Below are 21,589 nucleotides of genomic sequence, written 5' to 3'. Positions count from 1 at the left end.
GAAGTTCCACTAGCAGGTCCTGTGGGGACCAGGTCTCTGCAGACTTGGGGGCCTGGGGGCAGGAGCCAGAGTGCTGCTGGCAGCCCAGAGGGACACCCAAACCCTGTGGGGAGGGCAGAGAGGGCTGGAGGTGGCAGGAAAACAGGGACAGGGAGGGGCCGCTCCAGGTTTCCCGCAGGTGAGAGGGCGCAGCTGTCTTCGGCTTGGAGGCAGGGCCCCCCGACTGTGTTGATGGGAATGAGAAGTGTGTGCGGTGGGGGAGGTGGGCTGTAGGAGGGCACCCCCACCCTGGAGAGGCCCAAGGGCGTGTGGGGGTCTTCTAGGTGGTCCCCAAGGGAGAACACGTTCCATCAGGAGGAGGGCGCTGGAAACGGACTCTGTGACTGAAGAACATGGTCATGAGCAGGTGAGGCCAAGGGGCTCCTTGCATCACGCACGACACATGCGTGTGCTCTCCCGATGAGGGGCCACACAGGCGGCCTGGAGGCTGACCCTCTAGGAGGGGACGTCATCAGCGTGCGGCTCAGTGGAGGAAATGGGAGCTCAGTAGCCTGCCCAGGGCCTCGGACCGTGCTGGTGGGGATGACCACGGCCGTGCGGGTGAGGCAGGCTGTGCCCTGGATGGTCACCGCCTGCAGGGGGCCCGATTCAGGGGAGTGACCGGGACAAGGCTGGGGTGGCTGCCCCCGGGAATGGGCTTGGGAGCCAGTTCTGGAGGCCCAAACCAGGCCTGGTTCACACTGGACTTCAGAGCCCAGCACTAGTGTGGTGGGCAGGCCAGGGAGCGGCGGCCAGGCCTTCACAGAAGCAGCCACTTGAAACCCGGGGACTTAAAATTTACCAAGACTGATTTCAAGGTTATTGCCATTAAAATTAATTTTTATTTTTTCTTATAAAACTTACTAAGGAATTCTGAAGAATTTTCTTAAAAGCTACTTAAATTCATACAGTTAAAAACATTAATAGTCAACAGAGTAAAAACATGGCACCCACTCCATCTTGAATCCTCTTTCTTTCTGGAATAACACTTAGACGTGTTTAGAAAAATATGAAAGTCTTTAAAATATGGCTTCTAGAGTGAGTGAAATGCAGAGATCATAAAACTCTTCCCACGTAGCCAGAAGCAGAGGGGCTCATGCTCCCTCTTCCCTCCTGACTCTCACAGAGGGTGTGGGGTCTGAAGGTGGACCGCGGGGTCTGGCCGTGGACGGCAGGGCCCACCCAGGTCTCCTCCTAGAATTGGAAATGAGGCCAGGCTGTGTGAGCAGCTCTGGAGGAAGGGGCGTCCTGGGGCCCTGGGGGACACGCTTGCTCTATTGAGGCTGGGCAGCCCGGTCCTCGGGCTCTGGGACCTCATTCACTATGATCACGGTGACCTTGGTGGGGATGCCGGGCTCAGTGGCCTCCTTGGGGCTGCAATCCTTCTGCACACTGATGACAGGGGTCACCTTCATCCCATACTCTTCTTCCTCGATGACGGGCAGGCTCTTGACCATTGCCCACTCATGAGGCTCCTCCTGGCAGCTCCCGGGGAGGTAGAAGACCGTGGCCTCCAAGCTCCAGGGCTTCTGGCTGCTGGGGAGGACGTCACAGTGCCTCTGGGACGACGTGTCTTTCCTGTGGCCACGCAGAGGGAACAGGAGAGTGCGCGTTTCCGGGACCGACTTCACAGGCAGCACACTGGCGGAGAAGGAGCCCTGGAAGGGGCTCTCAGTCGGCGCAGGTCCCTGGGCTCCTGCAGAAAAAGGAGACATTCCCGTGAGCACCTCGGAGGGGTGTGTGCAGGGGTGGGGGGCTCCGAGCCCAGGCACACGGCCCCGCACACGGCACACGGCGCCCCACCCGGCACAGAGCGGCCGTTGCAGCAAAGACCAGGCTCAGCTCTATGCACCTCTTGTCCTGCCCTTTTGCATTTCTGTAAGTTTTAGTTCATCCTTCCTCAAATGTGTTTGGTAATTAAGGAATAGTTTTCTGTTCTCTTCAGATATTTTGAACTTTGCCTTTTAGTTCTCTAAACAAAATAAATCCTCATAGTTATTTGGTGTTTTCGTCTGATGAGTCCCGAGGCCTCTGTGTCTGTTTCTGCTACAGTTTCTGTGGATTCTCACGCCAGTGCTCTGTCCCCATGTGAAGTCGGTCATTTTACTGAGAGCTGCTCACCTTCTGTGCAGTTCTCTTTGTGATGTCGTTGATGAAGGAGCAGCAAGCAATGAAGGGCGAGTCTCAGAGGGTCTCCGCCTGGCACCCAGGATGACCCTAACCCTCTATGTCACTTCTCAGCTTGAGGGCTCAGGGGATCAGCCCCCTTTCACAAAGTTAGGGACAGCCTGGTGTTCCGAATAGTCAGCAATGAGTTTTCTCTTTTCCTCACATCCCCAAGGTTTGAGGCTGATTATTCCTATGTCCTTTGGGGCTAGAGAATTGGGGTCCTCTGGCTCACCTCCACATTTTGGGGTTCCAGTTTTATGGGACAACTTAACCCATAAAGTTAAGTTGGCTCTGAACTTGGCCTTCTGTTTCTACCTCCTGTACGTCGGTGAAGATCAAGGTCACCAGGGTTGGCAGGTGCCCTGGGCTTCTCTCTAGGGGTCTCCCTGCCTCAGTCCCAGCCTGAGAACCCCTCAGCGCCTGGCTGGTTCATCATCACCTTTAGGAGGACCTCCACACGTGGGCGCACCCTCACACACCTATGGTGCTCACTTGTCGGGAGCACCCTCTGTCCTCAGAATCAACCTGCACACTCGGGCTCATGGAACAGCCTCTCTCTTCTCCCCTCCCTGCTTCATTGATGCCATGTTTGTGTTTGTGAGCCTTCAAATCCAGCTTACGTGGAATAACGTAACATCAGTTAACCCTTCCAGCCTCCATCTCCCTTCCAGGAGTCAGAGTCTCCGAGTCCTACATCGAGCGTGCTGAAGAGTTAACAGCTCAAGGAGGTGCCCTGTGGGCTCTACCGGGATGCACACTCATGAGACGATATCGTCATGAACGTTAGTTGGTGAAAGGCTGAGTGGTGAATATTTTTTTAAACTCTGGAAGGATGAAGACTCACAAACAATGAAGACACTGCGTGAAATCACTCGAGACCCCGGCAGGTGGGATGTGGTGGAGCCAAGTTGGAGTGTCCATGGAGCACACTGGACCTTCTGTTCCAGTCGCCATCCAGACTCTCTGGTGGGACCTTGCCCCCTGTGGCCACCATGAGCTTGGCCACCATCACTGGTTGGGGCCCACAGCTCGGATTGGTGGCCACAGAAGGACGCCCAGAGCCAGCCCTCAGGCAGGGGCAGACGTTCGCTGCTGGTGCTTCGGCCAGGGTCCAGCTCCACCCCTTGGACTGCTTTTTGGCACAGAGTGGGGAAGGCAAACACATGGGATGTCAGGAGCTGTCTGCGGACACATCACAGAGACAACTGTCCCAGCCCTGAGTTTCCATGCTGATTTCTCTCTCCTTTTTTTTTTTCCTTAGAAAATATTTAACTCTGTAGAAAATCACACTTGGGTAGATCTCAACATGACCCAAATTGCCAAATAGCTAACCTGAAGCTGAGCCTTGGTTTTCAGCCATGTCTCCTTCCATTTGCAGCTTTATTTCTTGTTGATCCTTTGCATTCTACAGAAAGAGAAGTAATATGGAATCCATGATGCAGTATTTGTTAAACTGCCAAAGGGGACAAAATGTAGTGACAAGAGGATGTTTTAGAGACAGACAAGCCTGCCTCTCCCCTGGATGAGCTCTGAGATGTGGGCAGTCGGTCACCTCTAGAGCCTCAGAGCATTCATCTCTGTGTGTGGCTAGAACCACCACTGCTTCTGGTGGAGAATGTTGGCTTTTTCTCCAGCATGTACATCAGGATAAAGACAAGTGTGCTTTGCCTAATGCGTGTGAGGGTCTCATGGAAGCCAAGGAGACCTGTGTGGGTTCCCAGCACGAGAAATGGGGGGTGCCTGGGGCACACACAAGTCATCGCAAACCTGGCAACTTCTCCATATAACTCGCTGCTCTGTGGTGCTGGGGTCTGGCTACCAGGGAGCCCCTAGTGTTTTACACCCACATCTGAATACAGGCATTTTTTTCCTTGCCCTGGTGCTAACCTGGCCCAGCAGACTGAAGACTTTATTGTCCCATGTCTGCCAGCTAGCCAACAGGAAGGGTGACCACAGCTCTTGCCAGATTTGCCAAAGGGTCAGGGATGGTGATCATTTCAACTTCCAGTGCTGAATGTGGCAGGAACCAGAGACTGCGACTATGCAAAATTGTTCTTTGAAACTTTGGAAAGACTTACAAGTAAACATGTCACTAGGAGACTTCTAAATCAAAACAGCATGTCTAAAATACGCTATAGTCTCCCTTCCCTGATCCAATACTTTAAAATTATAGTCAATAGATAAATAGATACACAAAGGGGTAAAGATATAACCTCAGGGGAAAGCAAGAAGGGAAACCCTTGCTGGGCCAGAAAAGACAGCTCCCAAAGAGGAGGAAGCAAATGGGCACAGAAGGACATGGTCAGAGGAGTGTGCTGTGGAAGGTGGGAGAGACCCTCATGGAATCCACCGTGAGGGGGGCAGGGTGCTGCTGTGGTTGTGGGGGGGGGTACCCCCAATGGATAACTTGCTGGGACCACTGCAGGCCGAGCAGCCAGGCAAACGATCGCTGCTACAAACCTTCCTGAGTCCACAGGCAACAATGGGGTGTCTGCCCCCAGATGAAAGCACTGGAGCAGTAATCTTGGTAGAGACAGGGCAGTGTGAGAAACAATACACAGAGGAAGTGATGCCCAGGAAGCAAAGGCGAGGTGAGGTGTTGCCAAACCATCTAAAAATTACTGGAACTAAGGGGAAACAAAATATTACTTTGGAATGAAAATAAAAACCAGACAAAGCAGGTAGGTGAAACAGTGGAGGACTGGGGAATGGAGATTTGTGGGGAAGGATGTGGCTGATGACTGTGTTGAAGAAGGTTGTGTATCAAAAGTGCAGCAATGGTTTGCTAGGGAAAAGGGGTGCAGTCGCAAGCTTTAGACGTTTGTCCTCCACTGAGGTAACCCTCATGCTGTAAGGAGCTGTCAGTCACCCATCTCACACTTGGAGACTGATCAGATACTGTAACATCTTGGGGGGGAGGGAGAGGCCGCCACCCTCTGTTCTTTAGTCCTGCTGCGGCTTTGGGCAGAAGAACCTTCATTCCCAGAGCAGCTGGCTGATGCACTCCACAAGTTTGGGGTTGTGTGTTTTGCTTGGTCTGGCCTTGCCCTGAGGGGCAGGCACAGGTGCCTGCCTTGGTTTTGGCCCCCTTGGCAGCAAGCGCTTCCGTCAGTGCCACCTTCTGGAAGATTTAAAGGGACAGAACCTTTCCCCTCTTTTTGCAGCCAGACATTTAAGAAAGTCTTTGTCAGGTCACTAGCTGACCACAGAGATAACGGAAGAGAAATTGCAGTGACGAGAAATACACACTTGGCAAAAATAGTTTGGAAAAGTCACAAGCACATAGTTCCAACCTTCAACAGGCAAAAATCTATAATCCCTGAGGAGCGAATCTGACTTCCAGAGTTACCACATTATAATACTCGGAATATCCAGTTCTCAACAAAAAATTATAAAACATACAAAGAAACAGGAAGCCCAGACTTTCAAATTAATAGTCAAGGATATTGAATCGGCTGTCTCAAAAATGCTCAGTGCGGCAGAGGACATCATGGACAAAGAAGTAAAGGACATCAGGAAAATGGTGTACGGACAGATAAGAATATCAGTAAAGAGGTAGAAATTAGAAAAAGACACTAAACGAATTCTGGAGCTGAAAAACACGAAAACCGAAATAAAAAATTCACTGGAGGAGATCAGCATATTTGAGCAGGCAGGAAAAAGGATCAGAAAACTTGATGAAACTGAAATTATCCAGTCTGAAGACCGTAAAGAAAAAAGAATGAAGGAAAGTGGACAGAGGCTGATGGACCTGTGGGACACCATCGAAGGTATCAACATACGCATTTGGGAGTCCCAGGAGGAGGGGAGAGGGGAAGAGAACAGAAAAATACCTGAAGAAATAATGACTGAAAGCTTCCCAAAGATGAAAAACATGCATCTACAAATCCAAGAAGCTTAACAAACTTCAAGCAAGGTAAACTAAAACAATCCACACTGAGATATTACAGCCAAATTCTCAGAACCTAAAGAGAGAATTTTGAAAGCAGCAAGAGAGAAGCAACTGATCACAAACAAGGGATCCTCATTGTGATAAACAGTGATTTCTCATCAGATTCCATGGAGGCCAGGAGTCATTGGGGTGACATAATGTCACGAAGGAAAAAAAAAACCCCTGCCAACCAAGAATTCTATACACAACAAAAGTATCTTTTAAGAATGATGGAGAAATCAAGACATCTTCAGGTAAATAAATGCCGAGGGAATCTATCACCAATAGACTTAACACAGTTTACACAGCCCCTCCAAATTCTTCAGGCTAAAATGAAAAGGTACTAGACAGTCTTTCAAAGCTGCTTGTGGACATCAGGACTCCCACAAGGGCCGCTGGTGGTGCCTCTGTTTTGGGGTCCGTCTGCTTCTATCACACACACACACACCATCCCGCGGCCAAGAACAGCCTTGGCCCCCCCTTTCTCTGCTGCTCTGCACTCAGCTGGGCTGCCCTGAGCAGCACTCCTGGGTCACAGGCAAACCAGTCATCCTAACCTCAGTCTGGGGAGCCTGACTTCTACACAGAGCCTCACTCTGCACTTGGGGCTCAGAGGTCGGTCCCCCGGGCTCACCTGGAGTTTCAGGGAGCTCTCTGGGCCCATGGTCCTGAGGGGGGTCACACTTGAGCGCCTGGACCGTGGCAGCAGGAACCCCTTCCACTTCACTCTGCTGGAGCTGTGGGAAACAGAAGCAGCAGGGAGGCGGGGGTTGGCATGTGGGGGACACGGAAGGAGACCACGTGCAGTGTCTGAGGGCTGGAGAGGTGTGTGAGCATGTGCGTGCGTGTGTGTGTGTGTGTGTGTGGTGTGTGAGATTCAAGTAAATGACTTGTTCCTTTTAATTTTTATTTTAAATTGTATTAAATGACACCAGATGAAAGTGATTGAGCTTGGAGGGTAAGGGTGCAATCTCCAAATGCTTACAACATAGGAAATGTTTTGTAAAAGTAGCTTTTTATTTAACACTCTCCCTGTTGCTGAGTAAGTGAATAAAGAGTAATTTACTTACTGTCAAGTTGTGAGTGTGTCCATTGTTACACGCTATTCTAAGATATCAGGCTCTCGTGGCCACACACAGTTTTGCCAGGGGACAGAGCATACGCTTTAACACGTGTGCTTGAAACTGGGTCGGGGCCTTTGTAAAGGGCCACTTCCTGCCCTTGAGGCAGGGAGGTGGGCAGTGGGCTGGCCCGTGTTCCTGGAAGGCGAACAGACTCAGCGCCCACCGGACTCAGGCCTGCGTCAGGAGGACACTATTGGAAACCATCGGAAGGGCGTCCTACATGTTCACAGAGAGAGAAATCAAACAAGCATGACTCGTATGTGTCCATTAGCTCAGGTGTAAGTTGTAAAGAAGGTGACAGGGAGAACTCAGGACTTTCCAGGCTGGGGGACAGCCGTGGGTGACAGTGTCAGAGAGTTGCCTGAATAATTGTATTTTCTATTATGTCTTCCTTCAAATACCCCATCACAGATGAACCACTCTCCTCAGGAATCTGCGTTAAGAGGAGTATACAGCCCATTGTCAGGGAGAAAAGCTCACAGACTTACCCCACTGTGGATGAACTCAGGTTGGCATCCAGTTCCTGTGGGGGGAAAGGAGTAAATGATGATTCATCAAGTTAAAAAAGAAGCCCTCGACATGGAGCTTATCTTACACAAAATCAAGTCCATCATCAGTGGACTTTGAGTAAGGGTACCTCAGGGGCTCCCAGGTCCAGGGAAGGATCTCTGGTGGGTGGTACCCTACCCCCAGTCCTCGGGTTCTGGCCTGAATTGCATCCCCTCCATTTCTATGTTGAAGTCCTAGCCCCTCGTGACTTTGTGACTGCATTTGGAAATAGGGCCTTTAGAGCAGCAATTAATGTGGAATGAGGTCATTAGGGTGCATCCTAGTCCACTGTGCCTGGTCTCCTCACATGAGGAGGAGATTAGGATGAAGGCCGTGTGATGGCCAAGGAGAGATGCTCCAACCTTGACCACGCCCTGACTGCAGACTTCTAGCCTCCGGAATTGTAAGAAAATAAACGTGTAGTTTGGGCTGCCTGGCCTCTGCAGCCCAAGCAGAGAAATACACTGCCACACGTGCATGTGTTTTCACTCCTGTTTGGTGAGGACGGGAGTGGGGAGGCTGGGTCACATGCAAGCATGTATTTGGCTCCAGGTGCTGCTGGCCTGGCCTGTCATCCACATCTCACCCGCAGGGCACAGGCCTCCACCTCCTGCCTCTTCACTACACTTGGTATCAGTGAACTTTTCGCTTACAGCCACGCTGGCGGGTGTGTGGTGATACCTTATTGCAGTTCTGATTTGTATTTCCTCGGTGTCTAGTGACACTGAGCCTCTTCTCAGGTGCTTATTCGCTGTCCATTGATCCCTTTTGGTAAAGAGTTTGTTCGAATCTAACCCTAACCCTAACCCTAACCCTAAGCTTTGATGATGTCCAATGTATCACTTTTTTTTCTTCCTTTTTTAACCTAAAAAATGAAATATTTCATGTATTTTTACTCAAAAATCATGCAACCGCAGATAACACTTTGGAAAATAGAAAAAGAAAACTAAAAGTTACCCAGAGTTCAATCATCCTAATGCATTTTCATGCATTTTCTGTCAATCTTTTTTTCCCTATTTATAGGATTTGGTTTTTGTTTTATACAGTTGCAAACATGCCATATATGTAATTTTATATACTGCTTTTCCCCACCTATTACATCAGAAGCATTCAACTTTATTATTTCATCTTCAAAGCCAGAATTTTCAATTGGCCCATCATCTGTCAGGACTGGATATTCATCCCATTTTACTTAATCATTCACCTGAATTTGGATTTTTAGATTATTTCAGATTTTTCATTATTGTAAACAATGTTATGGTGAACATCTTTGCAATAGAGCTTTGTCCACATTTACGATTGGATCTTCAAGTTAATGGTAAGAAACAGTTGCGTGCTCCCAAGTGTTGGGTACTGTGCTAGTGAAACATCTCTGCAGTCATCATCAATAAACTTAGAGGTCTGCACAGGAGTAGACATGCACAGGGCTCCCCGCCCAGGTAACCGGCAGAACTGGGTTGAACCCGGGAAGGCTTAGAGTCTATTTTCATTCTCAGGAGTGCAATTCCTGGGACCAAAAGTTTATTAATAGGTTTACCCAAAGGAAGACCTTCTAAAATAAACCTTATGATCTAACGTGCATCCTGGTGACTGTCCTTGGAATTTGCTGAGACTAGATCTCAAGGTTCTGTCTCTCACACACAAGGTGACGACGTGAGATGCGATCATCTCGCCAGGTACACGCATGCCACTGTTCTCTTTCATAGACAGTGCTTTTGGCATCGTATAAAAGAAAACTTTGCCTAACACAAGATCTAGATGCCCGTCTGGATGTAAGAATGGACGTAGGAACATTCCGTTAGAGTAGCAGCCCCAGAAACACTATAAATGTTTAAAACAAGCGAGTCAAACAGGCAACTCCTGCGCTGTGCGGTCCTCCCCCGGGTCCCTGAGCCTGGCCCCTGGCCCCGCGCCGTGCTTACCTGCAGCCCCGAGGAGCTCTCGCCTAGGTTGCTGATGGTGGAGTCCAGCTCTGTGAGCTTCATGCTGGTGGGACATACAGAAGGAAGAAAGGACACATATCAGCAAATGTGGACTTTTGGGGGCTCAGAATGGGCTGTGAGAGGCTGCGCGACCATACAAGGCTCAGAGAGAGAGCAGCTCTGCTGAGCCCTGGGGTCGGGCCTCTGACGCTGAGAGAGAACAAATGCCTCCTCTTTCAAGCCCCTTAGTTTGTGAGGATTCGTTGCACTAGACCTAAAACGAACACAAAAGCATCGTGTTGAATTAGCCACGTGGGCCCAGTGTAATCATCTGAGCCTCTAAAAACGGAGAACCCAGGAAGAATAATTCAGAGAGATTTGAACGTAAGAAGGACTTAAACTGCCATTGCTAACTTGCGATTCAGGGGGACGAGAAAAGGTGAGAAGTGAATTCTGTCACTGTCCCCAGTGGGCTTGGAAGTGGATTCTCCCCCAGAACCTCCAGGGATGAACGAAACCTGGGGGCACACGGTTGCTGTCTGTGGGGTGCAGAGAAGAGACCCAGTTTCACTCGACCAGGTTTCTGCCCCAAGGAAACCATGAGACAGCAAGTGTTGATGTGCGTCTTCACATGTAAGATCTTATTCCTTGTTCACATCCTCATCCCATCCATGTAACATTCCGTAACAGATAAACAGTCCAGAAGAAATACTCTTTAGAAGTTGGTACGACAACCGCTGCTAGAGTAAGAGACACTGTGTAAAGTCCTCCGTGAGGTTCTCCGTGGCAACTTGCCCACAGAACACCGTCACATCCACGGGCACGTATGGGGCGCATTTCTTCCCCTGGCAGGTGTCACGTGACTTACGTATTTCCCCTGGTCTCTGTGAGCCGAGATCCGACCTGCTCTAACAGGGTCAGCCGTAGGGGTGAGGCTGGGAATGGCCATCAAAAGTGCAGATTTCCTCAACTGGATCCAAACGACTATGTTACCCTAGCAACATTTTCTGCCACACAAAAGACTACTGGTAATTTATTTCCCATCTCATCTCAACTTATTGTACATAAGTTACAATGTAACTTATATTGTACTTGTATCACATGTTATCCATCATTAACCCTTTCATTAAACAATGCTAGCTCCTTTTCCAGTTGGAGGAGGAGAGGCTGGATTGGAAAAGAAAAAGAATCAAGATGGTAAAGATGAATATGACACATGCCTAAGGTAGGAGAAAAAGTCTTGATTTTTTTCTTTTAACAGAATGAACTTCACAATACATGAGGCTCCTAAGGAATTGTATATGATCATTATTTTATAAAATAAAACATTATGTATACAATGCACAGAAAAATTATTAGAAGGGAAGACTTAAAAGATACAAATCAAAATTCCAGCAGTAGTTATTGGCGGGTGGGGGACGCTGAGTGTCTTTTGTTTTTATACTGGGAATTTTGTATTTCCAAATTTCCTATAATAAATATGCATTGATTTGGAAATCTGAAAACAATTGTTCTGAGGTGAAAGTTTACCATCCTGGTTCCAGTTAAGTTTCTATCATTCTTACCAGAAAGGGATAAAAGAGAAACGTTCTCAGATTTTACTTAAAGGGTCATGGTTAGATGATGCTGTAAAGTGAAATTCATAATGACTTGGAGTTACATGATAGTCTTGCCAGTCAGATTTCTCAGGAAGTCAATTTAGAAGAAAACTTCTTGGGTTGTTTGAAAGAGAATGATCTTTTTACACTAAATTGTATTTACTGGCTGACTGTTAGACTGAGCAAAAATCTAAGTAACTCTCAGCATCTGAGAAACTGCCTAGTGGTGCATTTCTTCTAAGCTCCCCTTTCCTGGTCCAGGGAACCTCTCAGCTCTGCTGGATGCAGGATGGAGAGAGAGTGACCCACAGGGGCACAGCCCCAGCACTCCCCATCCCCAGCTCCCAGCACGTCCCTCCAGAAGGGTGGGGGCTGCACTTCTGGCCCCTTTTCCACTGAGGAGAGATGAGTCGAGGCTTCCCTGTGCTTCCACATGGAGCAGTGGTGCTGGGAAGAAGCACTGGTCCCTCCCAAGTGAAGCCATATTGAAGGCAACACCAACCCCAAACCCAGGTGTCTTGGAACTGGACAAAACCATTTCAAAGTTTATCTGGAAAAATAAATGTGTAAGAATTGTCAAAAATTTTGAAAAATGAAGACATCTTGATAGGAATTTGTCTAACAGGGAATAGAGGGATGCTGCTGCAGTAGAAAGAGGTAACTGAGGCAGAAGCAGGCATCCAGGATGAGTGCAGATGGGTCCAGACACTAAAGAGAGAGCTTCTCACTTCCACGGGGAAGGTGGGCTACTTAATAAATGAGGTGGCAACCAACAGTTGTATCGTTCGGATAAAATGACTTTGTTACCTGTCTCACTGTTTCCAAAAGTCAAGATGGCCTGAGAATCAAAATGTAAAGAAAGCAAATAAAAACTATGAAAATATTAGAAAGGCTATTGGAGGCTATTTGTAGAAACTGAGAGTAAGGAAGGCTTTTAAAAGTAAGACAAAAGAAAATTTTGACAAATTCAGCTTCAGAAAAATTTGTGACCTCTACATTGCAAAAGACACAATACAGAAATTTTTTTTTTTTTTTGCAGTACGTGGGCCTCTCGCTGTTGTGGCCTCCCGCGTTGCGGAGCACAGGCTCCGGACGCGCAGGCTCAGCGGCCATGGCTCACGGGCCCAGCCGCTCCGCGGCATGTGGGATCTTCCCGGACCGGGGCACGAACCCGTGTCCCCTGCATCGGCAGGCGGACTCTCAACCACTGTGCCACCAGGGAAGCCCCGAAATTTTTTTTAAATGACAGACTGGATGAAATATATTTGAAACGCATAGAACAAAGAATTAATCAATATCTTCAGTAGGCAAAGAGCTCTTAAACTTGCTAAGAAATATACAAATAGCCCAGTATAAAAATGGGGAAAATATGTGGAAACCTAATGCAATGCACACAAGAGAATGTGTGTGCACATGCACACAATATAATGGTCAAAACAGATGAAATGATGTACATTCCCACTGGTATTAAGAGGAATGCACATAGAAACAATTACTTGTTTTATTTGGATAAAACTAAATATACTGTTAGTATCTTGTATTGAAAACTCTGAGGAAATTGATGGAAGTGTGAATTACTCTAACTTTGGGGAAAGTAATCGTGAAGATCTATGAAGATTTAAAGTGCACAGCCAAGCCCTTTGCCCTGTGGATGTCCTACAGAAATAAAACCAACTGTACCTAACAATATTGGCCCAAAGACGCTTCCGGTAAACTGTCTGAAAGAGCCAAAGCTGGACATAACCTCAGGGTGTGCCGGGGGATAGCTGACGAACTCACGGTCTCTCCATGGAAGAGGATGACTTTCCTGATGAGAAGGAATCACGTCTATGTGCAGTGTCACAAAAGCCATCCACGATATACCATTGTGGGTATAAAATAGGGAGCTGCAGACTGACAGGTATGGCGTGATTTGATCTTTTTCCTGTAAGCTTTTGTGTATGGATAGAAAGCAAAGGTGGCGGCTGCTCAGATATCAGCCTTGAGGTGGTGTTGGGGGTTTTCCCTGGTCTCTATATTGACATAAGAGCATGTGTTACAGATATAATAATGAAGAAGCAGAGAGGTGTTAATCTCAACCGACTCTCAACTTTAAATGGATAACAAGCCCAGCTTCCTGGCATGGAGCAGGGCGTGGTGGGCCGTCATGTGGTGGGCCTGGCGATAGCACAGGTGACCAAGCCAAAGGGGACTTTTCTCAACACTTGAAATCTAAGGAATTTTCCCTGCTGGGTTTCAGATTTGCTCGGGACTGGTGACCCTTTATTCCTTCCGATTTCTTCCTTCTGGAATGGGTATGTCTAGCTTATGCCTGTCCCGTCAATGTATTTTGGAAGCAAATAACTTGTCTGGTTTCACAGGTTCACAGATGGAGTGGAATTTTGTCCAGGATGAATCAATCATACCCTGAGTCTCAGCAACCACTGATTTGGATGATTTAGGTGGTGAGATTTGGGACTTAGAGCTGATGCTCGAACTGGGGGAAGTTGTGATGTGGCGACAGAAGAGCATGGATTTTGGAGGGCCAGAAGGCAGACTCTTGTGGGTTAAATTGTGTCCCTTCAAAAAAATGAACAGTTGACCCTTGAACAACATGGCTTTGAACAGTGCGGGTTCACTTATACGTGCGTTTTTTCCAATATACAGTTGGCCCTCCAGATTTATGGGTCTCACATCCAAGAATTCACCCAAACTTGGACTGAAATTTCTATCTGTGGTTTGTTGAGTCCTCGGATCCAGAACCCACAGATATGGATGGCTACTTATGGGACTTGAGCATCCATGGATTTTGGTAAATGCAGGGGCTCCTGGAACAAATCCCCCACGGATACTGAGGGATGACTGCATTGGAGCCATAATTCCCAGGACGTCAGAATGTGTGACCTTATTTGGAGACAGGGTGTTTCAGAAGTCATCAACTTAAAGTGAGGTCATGGGGGCTTCCCTGGTGGCACCGTGGTTAAGAATCCGCCTGCCAGTCCAAGGGATATGGGTTTGAGCCCTGGTCCAGGAAGATCCCACCTGCTGCGGAGCAACTAAGCCCGTGTGCCGCAACTACTGAGCCTGCGCTCTAGATTCTGTGAGCCACAAAACTACTGAAGCCCACATGCCTAGAGCCCGTGCTCCACAACAAGAGAAGCCACCACAATGAGAAGCCCACGCACAGCAATGAAGAGTAGCCCCTGCTCACTGCAACTAGAGAAAGCCAGTGCGCAGCAACGAAGACCCAATGCAGCCAAAAGTAAATAAATAAAAGAAAATAAAAAATTTTGGATTAGGGTGGGTACTAAATCCAATACCCGTGGTGGCCTTGTAAAAAGGGGAAATTTGTGCACAGAGACAGGCATAGAGGGAAGATGATGTGAAGAGACACAGGGAGAAGATCACCGTCTACAAGCCAAGGAGCCAGGCCTGGAACAGATCCCCCCACCCTCAGATCCCAACCCACCCTGCCAACACTTGATTTCAGACTTCCAGCCTCCAGAACAGTGAGACCTGTTTCTAATGTTTAAGCTGCTTGTTTTGTGGTATTTTGCTGTGGCAGCCCTAGTAAATGAAAACACCCACCATAACATTGCAAGTAAATTCCCTGTTTCTCCACCTTCTGTGAGAAGATGACTTTTCATGACTGCATACAATTTCATCACGGAGACAGCGTGTACTCTTAAAATGTGTTCTTACCCTGGATGATGACCTTTATAATGGGCCATGGTCTGCTTTTGTGATTCTGAAGGTGAAGAGGTCATGTGCGTGTGTGCAGTGCTCCTGGGGCAGAGTGTCACTTACCTTAGCATCTAACTGACTCAACAGCGACTCAACATGAGTCAGCCTGACTGTTGGGGGCTTAATTGAACCCTAACGTTAGTAGAGGCCGTCAAAGGGACATTCGGACTCAGCGGAGCCCATGTTCTCCCACTGGCACGGAAAGTAAAGAGCCTTGTCTTGTTTTTGTGTATTAGTTCGGAGAGTAGTTGTAAAGAAGGGCGAGAAGAATTACTGTAGTTTTTGCAAGTAAGATAAGTAAAAATGAGAGACATGAATGGCTATAATTGTTAGTAATCTTAGGTGAAACAATGTTAGCTTCCATTGTGTTACACATTATTTAAAAATATTCCATCACAGATGAATTATTTTTCGAAGTAATTTGAGTTAAGAAGAGAATATAGCTATTTTTCAGATAGATACAACAACTCCAGTAAGCATCTAACCTACCTCTGTACAGGTGAACTCAGGCTGGCAACTGGTTGCTGTGAGAATAAATAAAAATCAGTAAAATTGTAAAGGAAGAAATTGTCGATGTTGAGGTTATTTGTTCAGAAAATTCAAGTTTGTTATAGTTGATTTCAAGCAATGGTGTCTCAGGGGCTTCTGAGGCCTGGGAAAGGATCTCACTGGTGGGATAGTATCTTTCCTCCCAACCCAGGTTACATGTACAGAGGTGGCTTCATTTCTCCTAGTCAGGAATGGGATTGCTGGGTCAAATGATAAGAATATATTTAAGTTTTAAAGAAACTGCCAAACTACTTTCCAAAGTGCTGTCACTTTAAATTCTCATTTTCCTTTCCATGTATTAAGACATCTACAGGTTCACCAACACTTGGTATTGTTAGCCTTTTTAATTTTAGCCATTCTGATTCATGTGTAGTGGGGTCTTATTTTAGTTTTAATTTTCATTCCCCTAATGCCTAATGATGTTGACCATCTTTTCGTGTGCATATTTGCCACCCATATATCCTTTTTGGGGCAGTTTGTTCAAGTCTTTTGCCCATTTAAAAAACTGGGTCACTTTTCTTATAATTGAGTTTTGAAAATTCTTTATATTCTGGATACAAGTATATGGTTTGGAAGTATTTATTCCAGTCTGTGACTTATATCTTTATTTTTGTAGTGGTGACTTTTGAAGGGCAAATATTTTAAATTTGGATGAAGTCCAATTTTTCATATTTTTCTTTAATAGTGCTTTGGTGTCATATTAAAGAAAACTTTGCCTAACTCAAGATCACAAAGATTTTATTCTGTTTTCTTCCTAAAGTGTTGTAGTTTAGCCCTGAAATTTAGGTCCAAGATTGATTTTGAGTTATTTTTTTGTATGCTGTGAAGTAGGACATTAAGTTCATTTTTTTCTTCCTTGTGGGTATCCAATTGTTCCAGTATCATTTACTGAAAATACATTTCTCCCCATTGAATTGCCTTGGCACATTTGTTTAAAATTCCATTTACCATAAATGTAAAGGTTTTATTTCTGGAGTTTCTATTCTGTTTCATTGATCTCTATGTCTATCCTTATGCTGGCAACCATACAGTAGCTTTGTGGTGAAATTTGAAGTCAGATTGTCTAAATCCTCCAATTTGGTTCTTCTTTTTCTGAATGATTTTGGCCACTCTAAGTCCTCCGAATTTCCACATACAGCTTGCTATTTCCTTAAAGAAAAAATCTTGCTGGGAATTCAATGGGGATCATGTAAGTTTGTAGATCAATTTGGGGGAAATTTTCTATCGTGACAATATTGAGTGTTCCAATCCATAAATATTGTAAATCTTTCCATTTATTTGGATTGTGTCTAATTTCTCTCAGCAATAGTTTGTAGCTTCACATATAAAGATTTTTGGGCTTGTTTCGTTATTTTATTATTTTTTGATTCTACTGTGAATGGAATAGTTTTCTTAATACCATTTTCAGAATTTTTACTGCCAGTATACGGAAATGTAATTCAGTTTTTAACATTGATTTTATATCCTACCACCTTGCTAAGCTATCTTATTATTTCTACTAGCTTTTCTGCAGATTTGTTAGATCATGTTTCCTACAAATAAACACCGTTTCATTTTCAAATCTATATGCCTTTAACTTATATTTCTTGCTTTACTGCACTGGCTGGAACTTTAGTAAAATGTCAAATAGAAGTTTGGAATGGACATTCTTGTCTTGGTCCCAATCTTAAGGGGAAAGCCTTCAGTATGAATTAAGTATGAATTAGTTGTAAGTTTCACCAGTGTTCTTTATCAGATTTAGGGTGTTTTCCCCCCTAGGTTGTGAAATTGTTTTATCATAACTAGATGTGTTACTAGCAAATGTTTTTTCTGATTGATTGATGTGCTTGTATGTTTACTGTATTTTATTTTATTAATATGTTTACTACATGAATACGTTCTCAGATGTTAAACCAACCTTGCATTTCTGGAATAAAGCTCACTTAGTCACAGTGTATAGTTCTGTATATATGTGACTGCATTTGGTTTGCTAAATTTTGTTAATGATATTTGCCTCTGAATTCATGAGTGATATTGGCTTATGATACTCTTTTTTTTAATGATACTCTTTTTTGATGACATTATCTGGCTTTAGTATTATGTACTAGCCTCACAGAAATGAGTTGGGAAGTATTTCTTCCTCCTCTATTTTCTGGAAGTTTGTGCATAATTGATTTGGGTTTTTTTCCCCTTAAAATAACAGTTAGAATTCACCAATGAGGCCATTAGGGCCTAGGATTTTCTTTGTGGAGAATTTAAAATTACTAGTTCAGTGTCTTTACTTGTTATATGACCATTTGAATGTTCCATTTCTTCTTGAATTGGTTTTGGGAATTTGTACCAACTAAGTAGAATGGTAAATCCCTTTCTTAAGTAATAAAGCAATATTTCAACCTTAGAACACTTACAATTAAGTATAGAAAAGTTTAAGAGACCCAAACCCATAATGTTATATTTTTGCATTAGAAAGTCACCTGTGCATTGGTAATTTGGAATTTCATGTTCTTAAATGCCAAAGATAATGTGTTCTCCAGTGCAGGAGAGAGAAAGGTTTCAAATCTCAGAGTCTTAGAAGATCTGCCTGCTCTTAGGAGTTGAGCTTGGCCTCCTTCTCTCCTGTTGGCCACCAAATGGATATAATAATGTGTCCAGGAGAGTCTTAGTGAGATTTAACATAATGATCAATGACAAGTGTCCATCAGAGTGGTGACCACATGGTCAGGACTGGCAGCAGGTGTCAAATGGGACTGTCTCAGGCAAACTGGAACATAGGGTCACCCTGGCTTTAACGACAGCAAAGGAAAACCCATGGACGCCTGCTCCTGGCTTGCAGTGAAGGTCACCTTTGGTGGTTGGGTCTGGGGTGGGTGGGCAGGATGACAGTTTCCACGAAGTTGCTTCCGAGCTTCTAGTAGAAGTTGCTAGCACGAGCGCAAGCAAGGAAAAAGACTGCTGACAACTTCACTGCTGCTAAAGGTGGGTGCTGACCCTCTTGCTATTTCTAAATTATTACAAGGATCCACCTTCTCTGATGCCCTCCAGGCTTCGTGGTGAGATGAAGCTCCTCCACAGAGAAAATAAAGTCACCAGCAACCTTCAGAAATTGGCATAGTAGCAACGCCTGCTCACAAGTAGCCTACCAGAAACCCCTGGAGCATCTGACCTCTGGGAGGGCCTACAATGAGTCAGCCCTGCAGGCTTGATCCTGTGAAGTTATGGAAATGATATGGCACACTCACATCTCACACACACATCACACATGCATCACACTCACACACACACATCACAAACACATCACACACATCACACACACTTCACACACTTCACACACATGCATCACACACACACTCACACACACACACACAACACAAGCCTCACAGTTAAGAGTACCTCTGCCCCTCACTTTCTCTTCTGTTCCCCACCTACCTTTGTTCCCACGTAAGGGGCATCCCTGGGAACCACATAAATGCTTCAATTCATCAAACAAGCGATTCCAAATACTGCTCTGCCCTCATTCTTGGAGGGCCTGAGACCCACCTTCGGCTCTGACCCCCGTGGTGAGTCTCACGCTGGTGGCCGTGGGCTTACCTTTGATGACGAGGTGTCCTCTGGCTTTACGGTGGTGGAGCACAGACCCAGGTGCATGGAAGTTGGCAGGAAAGCCTTGGGCTTCTTTCTGCTAGGATGGGGCAGGCGGAGGGAACACTGAGGTCAGCGAGGAGGGAGCTGGCTGGGGGCAGGAGCGCACGCGGGGCGGGTAAGGCTGCAAAGCCTCACGCCAGCGTCAATGCTGCCGTTTCCTCCTTAGAGCAGCAGCCCTGGGAGGCCGTGTGAACGCTCGATGTAAAACAGCCTGCAGGGGCTGTGCATGTAAAGGACCATGGCTGCTTGCCAGTGGGATGCCAGGAAGACGGGCTTCGCCCCACTGAGCCCCCCCAGGACAACTGCACTTGCCAGTTTGTGAGCAGCAGCGGTGCAGGGGCTCTTTACAAGTGCACAGTGACGTGCCTCGGGGCCACAACATTGCCACTTTGTGGCACTTTCCCGCAGGGGCTCCAGGAAATGAATACGGGAGGCTTGTCTTTGATGCCCAGGTAGGTCAGTGTCATCACACGGACCTCCACAAACCGAGGAACATGGAAGGGGGAAGTTGGGGAGGTTTGAAGCATGAGGAGGACTCGGCCCCCCGCTACCGACTTAGAGATGGAGCGTGAGGACGGGACTGGCTCTGTCAACATTCCAGACCCACCTTCTGCAGAGGCCACTGCCCCAGGAGCCCTGGCGGCTCTGTGTGAAGTGCCAAGCAGAGACTGATGCGCCCGCAGGCGTGTGACTGCGGGAACCGAGAGTTCACACGTCGTCTTTGCCACTAAGCCTGTGGGGATTTGCTGTGTAGCAATGGGAACTGGCACAGGCCACGCCTCTAAAATCAGACAGGAAGTGTCTGCCTGTGTGTGGTCCTCTCCCCACTTTATTTTCATCCTAGCTGGTCAATTTCTATCAATATAATCTATTCTATTTACTGTTCCACGGCAGGCAAACAGTCCAGAACAGAAGAAACACTCCCAGTAAACTGGTCTGATAACTGCTACTAGAGACACACTTTACGAAGTCCCACAGTGTTTTCCACCAAAACACGCCTGTGAGACACTTCAGTGTCTTGTGATTTAAACATATTCCCAGGTTTCTAGGACCTACTCCAGCAAACTTTCCCCCAAATCGGGCTGTGTCTACTCGTCAACTGTTAGGTTGATTCCCAGGTCACCCCAGGAACATTTCTGCAGCAAAAAAAAGGTCATTGGTGTTTTATTGCCCATTGGGTCTGGAGGGCTTGTAAACTTGTATTTCGTTGCATCACACTTCTCCCACAATCAACCCTTTCAATAAAGGGATGCAAAAGTAAAGACTAGATTGAAAATAAAGAATAGTATTCCAAAAATGAGGAATACGGTACATTCCAAAGTTGGCATGATTTATATTCATAAAAATCATTATTTTTTCTGTTAACAATGTTCACAATATATGGAGTTTTTAAAAAAGACTTCTAAAGAGTTCTACAGTATGATTATAATTTTAGAAAAAAACCCATCATGTATACAATGCACACAAAAAGTATTTAAAAGGAAGACCTAAAAGATACTAATCAAAATGCCAGCAGTGGCAGTTGGTGGAGGGGGGCAAGAAGGGATGTTCGTATTTACACTGGGAAGTTGTGCAGTTTCCAAATTTTCTATAATGCATATGCATTGATTAGGCAACCTGAAAAAAACCTAGGTTTTTGTCTTGTTTCGGTTTGGTTTTCGAGCTCAGCTCACCACGCTGATTCCAGGTACGCTTCAATCCTTCTTGCCAGAAAGAAATAAAAGAAAAAATATTCTTAGATTTTATTTAAAGGACCATAGACACTTGAAAGTGAAATTCAAAATGACTTAGGTTGTCACAATACTAGTACCAATCAGGTTTCTAATAAATTTAGAAACAAAAATAGTGGGCTATTTGAAAAGGAATGTTCTTTCACACTAAACTATATGCCCTGATTATTAAACTAAGCAAAAATCTGCAGCAATTCTCAGCTTTTGGGGAATTGACTAATGGTGCACTTCTCCTTTTCTGAGTCTCTCTGCCAGGTGAGCTGTGGCAAGGGAGACGTGAAGCCCCCCAGGACCCCTGGGCCAATCTTCCCTGCCAGGAACGCTGGAGCTTCCCCTGCAGGTTTCCGGGAAGAAGGAGCCTTACTACGGTGTGCCCGGCACTTCCAGCCCCTCGATTCCCGACCTCCCCACCCGCAGACTGGCTTCCTGGTCTGCTCCCCACACAGACGCTGAGCTGTGAAGGTGGGGAGGCAGGCTTTGTGCCTCCCACGTAAAGTGCACACCTAACGTAACTCCAGTTCAAACTCCAGGTTTCTTGGAACTGCACAAAATGATCTTCAAGTTTATATGGAAAAATAAATACAGGAAAGAATTGTCAAAAGTAATGAAAAGCAAAAATCTTAAGAGGGGCATT

The 21,589-nt window shown here is 46.2% G+C and overlaps 1 protein-coding gene across 1 annotated transcript; it reads right to left on the bottom strand.

Annotated features, from left to right (window-relative positions):
- Positions 1 to 858: 858 nt before the first annotated feature.
- On the bottom strand, positions 859 to 10,798 carry LOC309805550 (uncharacterized protein). Its single transcript, XM_082623547.1, has 5 exons — positions 9,735 to 10,798; positions 7,752 to 7,786; positions 6,774 to 6,876; positions 3,541 to 3,613; positions 859 to 1,735 (listed from the first exon to the last, which is right to left on the bottom strand). The coding sequence occupies exons 1-5, from the start codon at positions 9,795 to 9,797 to the stop codon at positions 1,314 to 1,316; spliced, it is 696 nt and encodes a 231-aa protein (XP_082479673.1). The 5' UTR covers positions 9,798 to 10,798; the 3' UTR covers positions 859 to 1,313.
- Positions 10,799 to 21,589: the final 10,791 nt, after the last annotated feature.

This window comes from Mesoplodon mirus, assembly GCF_964341445.2.
Source record: "Mesoplodon mirus genome assembly, chromosome: 5".
NCBI lineage: Eukaryota > Metazoa > Chordata > Mammalia > Artiodactyla > Ziphiidae > Mesoplodon > Mesoplodon mirus.
This window is presented reverse-complemented; position numbering and strand designations above follow the sequence as displayed.

What these genes read in the sequence shown, in the direction of transcription:
- LOC309805550 (XM_082623547.1), bottom strand. Translation starts at nt 9,797, where the DNA reads ATGAAGCTCACAGAGCTGGACTCCACCATCAGCAACCTAGGCGAGAGC. An exon ending in AGAGCTCCTCGGGGCTGCAG is followed by an intron (nt 7,787 to 9,734) that starts GTAAGCACGGCG and finishes TTCCCCCCACAG; the next exon opens with GAACTGGATGCCAACCTGAG. An exon ending in AGAGCTCCCTGAAACTCCAG is followed by an intron (nt 3,614 to 6,773) that starts GTGAGCCCGGGG and finishes CTCTTTCTGTAG; the next exon opens with AATGCAAAGGATCAACAAGA.